The sequence below is a fragment of the Cynoglossus semilaevis genome, chromosome 10, assembly GCF_000523025.1.
Source record: "Cynoglossus semilaevis isolate Cse_v1.0 chromosome 10, Cse_v1.0, whole genome shotgun sequence".
In the NCBI taxonomy this organism is placed as follows: Eukaryota; Metazoa; Chordata; class Actinopteri; order Pleuronectiformes; family Cynoglossidae; genus Cynoglossus; species Cynoglossus semilaevis.
In genome coordinates this window covers 5,047,484-5,053,327 of record NC_024316.1, presented here as the reverse complement: position 1 = coordinate 5,053,327, position 5,844 = coordinate 5,047,484, and the positions used below count along the sequence as shown (strand labels likewise).

General features: G+C 40.0%; 2 protein-coding genes across 6 annotated transcripts in view; both read left to right on the top strand.

Annotated features, from left to right (window-relative positions):
* Nucleotides 1–5,844, top strand: part of snphb (syntaphilin b) — a 1,167,912-nt gene that overhangs the window by 1,043,322 nt on the left and 118,746 nt on the right. The gene's annotated exons all lie outside the window — the stretch shown is intronic.
* prkcz (protein kinase C, zeta) overlaps nt 1–5,844 on the top strand; it is an 82,452-nt gene that overhangs the window by 54,007 nt on the left and 22,601 nt on the right. For all 4 annotated transcript variants that reach the window (XM_008318373.3, XM_008318374.3, XM_008318375.3 and 1 more), the window contains one exon: nt 4,314–4,393. In XM_008318373.3, the coding sequence (XP_008316595.1) occupies nt 4,314–4,393 (80 nt within the window). The remainder of the gene's footprint in view (nt 1–4,313; nt 4,394–5,844) is intronic.

Sequence of the window (5,844 nt, the reverse complement as noted above, 5' to 3'; positions counted from 1 at the left end):
CTCCTGGATAAGGAAAGTTTGGAAGGGCGGAGGAGCAGTGGGAAATCTGAAATATTAAGAGCACATGTTGGACCCGTTTGGTGCCATTTAAACAAAAGCCTGTTAATTTAACCCTGTGTGTGACGCATAAGTGAATCACAGTGAGTGGCTGAAACGGAGATTAAGTGTAGCAGAAAAACAATCATTACCTCAGGGCAGTGGGGGATTAATGTCTGTGTAAATCTGAGGCGTAGATGGGTATGGCACGCTTCAGCAGAACAGAAGAACCTCAGAGAGAGGATCGTTTTATTTCTCCTTAATTAATTTGAGGTTTCTGTTTTTGCTTCTGCTCCGTGACGATTTACGTTGGAGTGTAATTTATCTAAGACGTGGGTTCATATTTGAAGAATTTGAGAGAATTCCAAAGTCGTTCCTCCCTCTCATCCTTCAGGAGCCGTGGGAGACGTGGCAGCAGAGATTTATGGGCACACGTGTAAAAAGAGTTGAGTGTTTCTGCATGAGGGCAGCCACCGATGGCATTTTCATTTTGAGAGCAGGATGGCGCCAAAATAACCACACTGTGGCAGGGTGTGATAACAGCGGCTCCTGTCTTTCATCAGAGTGACTATAAGTGTGACTAACCCACTGACAATATGAGCAAATATCACAGTAAACCCACTGTTATATGAGGACATTTCCTGTTGCCGGAACACACTTTAAATTTTGATTTTTATAGTTGAAGAGGACGGATGTGGAACAAAACAGTGGCTGCTGCTGCAGAGGGAGAGTCGCTGAGCAGAGAGACAGTGGACAGACAGTGGACTGATGCTGGTTTTTATGTACTGTATGTCATCGTGGTGTTGTTATGTCCAAAAGTGACAGTAATACCTAGTTTCATGAAGTATCCATTCGCATATGTGTAGCAACTTTCATTTTTAAATGTATATTTAATTATCACATCACAGGAACAAAAATATAGAAACAAAAATACTTTAACAGAATCCTTTATTTTCATGTTTATTTTGTGTATTCTTTGCACCATTGTCTACATAGTTCCTCCTGACCATCTTCATTCATTCATTCATTCAGTTTCAGACTTTGACTTTTAAGGCTGTTGTAAATGGTGAAGTTTAACATCAAAATCCAATTTGTGATCACTTAATTTAGCTTTATTTTTGGGGATTTTCTATTAGGGTTAGGGTTAGGAACAGGAAACAGAATCTCCCAGAAGGAAAAGATAGGTAATATATAATAATGATTACAGAAAAGTTATATAAAAATAAATGAAATAACTATATGAAGTGTCAGGATAATGGGAGAGTGGTGAAGGGATTTTTAAATGTACTAAAGAAAAGAAAAACACAAAGAAACAAAGAGATGAATAATGGAAAATAAAGCACACTGGTAGATCAATGAAAGAAAATGGTATCTGATTCAGAGTAAAAAAAGAACTGATCTAGACGTCCTGACTTCTTATTAATACTTACAAGTACTCAACAAAGAGATACTTCAGTCTGTATATAGGGTGATATATCCATCATGTATTTTAGAGCTAAACCAAAAGTGGTCACTATAATCTATTCCAAAACACACATGGTGCCATGGAGCCAATGGAGAGGTGTGATGTCACGTTTCCTGGTAAAGCTCTGCTATATAAATACTGGCCTTCAACTCATTTTAATTGTTCATGGTTCACTTAATGGTACACTAGCTGTGCTGTCAAGACTTCATGTATAAAGTTACTGCACATTAGTGTAATATCTGCAGTCAGCCATGCAGCTGCAACTCCTTGAGAAGGCGACAGCCATAAAGTGACATCAAGATCCCCTGCAGACCAGACTGGGCCCAGACCCAGGCCTGGACCAGTCCTGTCTATAAAAGCAGGGCTCTAGTGAAGAATAATTGTAGCGTTCTGTCTTTGTGACGCTGTCTTTAACTCTCTGTTTTTAAACTTACTTTGTCCCTTTTTGGAACTGCTCTGCTTTAATTTCTTCCTCAGGCTAAAATAATAAATTTGTTAAGCATTGTTAACAGTGAGGTCAGAGGGTTGAGTGTGGGCGCGGTGGTTTTTTTCCACAGACCACACTGCGGCGACTTTCCTTCACTAGAAAGTCAATGAAATGAAAACTGTTGACACTGTGCTCTGTGGAAACCGTTCTGCCCATAGCAAACATGATTTTCTGAGAAGTGCTGCTCAGTGTCATGATTTTGACACAACGTCTGTTATTCTGGTTTGAAATGATGGGATTTGCTACGTAGAGAACAGCTTTTGCGTGACTGTGTTTGAGATTAGGGGTGGCTCGATGTCCGATACCAACAGAGATCCTGCAACGTAGCATGTCTGCTGATACTATTATCAATCCGAGACCTTGTGTCCTCCTCCAGCATGTATGAGGCGGTACAACGTGTAGTGCAAAGTTAAGTTGAGGGGCTAGGTATCGGATGGGCTAGGTTTTTTTTTTTCAATATTTGATCCTGAAATTCTAACCATTATTGGGCCGATACTGTTTTGCACCAAACATCCCTATTTAAGATTAAAGCAGTGTTTTTTTAACTTGGGGTCGCGAACCCACATGGGATCACCTGGATTTGAATCATGCTTTTTAAAAGAATAATAATTATATATATATATATATATATATAATTATTATTCTTTTAAAAAGCATGATTAAAAACATCACACACAATCTTAAACAACTGTGTTCTTTCACTTTCATGAATATAAATGGAGTATTTTGATTGAGGGCTGCGATCACATGACTGAGAAAACAATCTCAGAAATTTGTGATGTCAGAGTAGGAATACAAGCCAAAAAAGGTTGGGAAACTCTGGAGTAATGATTCAAGAGTAGTTTATTTTCACTGCTAGCAAACTACGAGTAGTTCAAATGAATCCAATTAAAACAAGCAATATAAATGAGTTCACATTTGAGGGTAAATCTAAGAAGCTGTTTGCAGTGTGCAAATTAAAACAAGACAATGGTTAAAATGGACAGGATCTGACATAAGACTGGCTTTAGCTTCGCACCCAGTTGGTTTGCCCTAAACTCTGCAGCAGACCCAGAATAGATGCCAATAAATGGGCACTCGTGGGCGCCATCATAAAAACAACTTTAAACATCTATCAGTGGGTGGTTTGGACAGAAGAGAACCGACCGTAGGTGTGATCACACTGTAGTCGGACAAACTTCTATCTCTGCTGCTATTTGCATATGTGTTGCATGAATCCGTATGGTCCCCTCCCACCGCCCACTCCCTCGCCACCACCTCCTTTGATTATCTAACAGCTACCCCCCCCCCCTTCACACACATACACAGACAGACACTTCTCCATACTACACTGTAGCCCTGGTATGACGCATCACGTCTCTGCTGTGGCTGTCAAGAGCCACGCGTGTCACCGTGGCTAGCATCTGCCGTCAGTGCCGTTCCTCCTGGCGCTAATTCAGTATAGATCCAGGTTCCTGGACTGGTGCCTGCCAACGGAAACCAACCTTTTCACAACAGGGGCTGCTCAGCCATATGGCACCTATAGATAGACAGTGTACCAGGCCCTGATCTGAGTATCAAGGCTGTATGTGTCATACCAACACATGAGAGGTACGGGAGATTCTGTGGTATTTTTGGAGGTTTCTACTTGAAATGTGCTTGACATTGTTGAAAGCGCTATGTTATCAAGGATTTTATATGAGTTTCTGCCTTTACCTTGACTATGACCCAAGTCCCTGTCCAGTGTTATTAAGCAAACGCAAATCACGTTTGTGAGAAATGCCTCAAGACTTGCCCGAACAACCTAAATGTATGCACAGAATAGCTAAAAGCTAGCCAAAAAAAAAAAGCTTAGGCTTAGCCTGCATTCACCTCAGTCCGAATCCCATCATTAAAAACAACATTTTAGCCAATTGAGCTGTAGCAACGAAACAGAGATGTTTGGTGTCAAGAGGACGTACAGACACTTTTCAACTGCTAACCAATTCAAAAAAGGCGATGAGAACACAGGGGTCCCTGCAGCATGATCTGAGTTTGAGTAAATCAAGGTCGAATCAGTGTCCAACTGAGTTGCGTCCTTGGATTTTCAGTTTTAAAGAAAAATGTTTTTAAGAGAGTGTTTTAAAAAAAAAAAAAAATTCCCGTCTCACTCCGTCAGCGTTGGGCTGTGGGATTCTCAAGGCTCTGAGAGAATGGAGTCTTCTGGATAATCCCAGGTCCTTTTGACACCAACACTGTAGACATGGTCACCCACAGGCAGGTCAGGCCATGAATCACTCCCTTCCTGTCTCACCAATGTTCTTTCTCTCTCTCTCTTTGTTGCCGTCCTGCTGTTTTTGCCCACAGTTATTCTTGAGAAGCCTATTCGCATCCCAAGGTCTCTGTCGGTGAAAGCTGCCAGCGTGCTCAAGGGCTTTCTCAACAAGGTGAGAGCCGTCCACTCCGAGTCTGCCCTCTAGCTGTGTGTGTGTGTGTGTGTGTGTGTGTCAGATCACTAAGTATAACAACATATTTTTGAGTTGTCTTATTGACAGCCAGACTCTTCAAGTGTATCCTTGTATGAATTCATTTATAAATAGCAGATAATATCATAGAAAAAAGTAGATAGTAGTTCAGACACAGTCCAAGGGGAATTTTAATCCCTCTTAATGTTTTTAATCATTTCATTAGTATTTTCTATAGATGTTTTTTTTTTTTCAGAAAAAAATCTTTTGAGAAAATAATTCTAAAGATGAAGTCAATATGGAAACTGGCACAACTTTACTTTGAATGGGTTTGAAAACGGGGTTGTTTACAGCACGCGACAATGTGACCTAAAGTGAAGAACTGACCCATTTAGTTTACAACTAGACAAACACATGCTGTGTGGAAATTTGATTTGATTGGATTTTGGTTTTGGTTTAAATTCTTCAATATCGACTCAGCAACAAGTAGAAATACACAAATAATTCATCAGAATACCAGATAATTATTTTATCATTTATTTTGGTAAATTGTTTTATTACAGCCACAGTATAACTTTAAAACATTATTGACCAATGAAACATCTGTAAATAAAGCATCAGCACAATAATGCTAGTACTGAACATGGTGCTGCATTGTGAGTGAGTGCAAATGGGTTCAAAGTGCACAGAGCGGTAACATTGTCTTCATCGTCCAATATTGAAGGACATCACTTCTCTGCTTCCAGCCAGCATGACTCTAGCAGCCAATCACAGCTGCCTACCACCTCACAGCAGCTCCTGAGTGTCCTGTTTCCATTTGACTTTGTTGATAGACATTGCAGTTTCCCACCTTCTGACCTCATGAAGGACTCACTGCCTAAAGACAGGTTTACTTCCATTCCAGTTAAATGTGGACAACATTCGTCCACCACAGAGATAGTATGGTCAGCCGGAGTCTTTGTCTCACTCTGTCCTCCTTTGTCCTCTGATAAAAGACAAAAACAATTACAGTGATGCGTAATATAACTATAGAGAAGGGGATTATTATTATTAGTGTTGCAGTAAATGACACAATACCTCGTCCATCGTGCTGTAACAGCTGAATGGAATAGGTGACACATAGCACATGCAGTAAAATACAAAAGTAGGAGTAAATGCTGTAAAATATAATATAATATAGAAATCTAACATATTGCAGTATGTATCTAAAAAAAAAATCATCTCCAGAAAGCTGGAATGATTGCTATTGACTGACTTTCCCTGAAATAATGCAGTTATAGAAAAACATCAATCAATCTGGGGATTGGACCAGAACCAGGTCAATGTTGGAGGACTATCAACTCTGAAGAAGAATGAGCTGGGATTTATATACAAGGACACTCGGTTGATTTAAGAAATCTCTAAATATTCAGAGCTGATTATTATCAACTGCT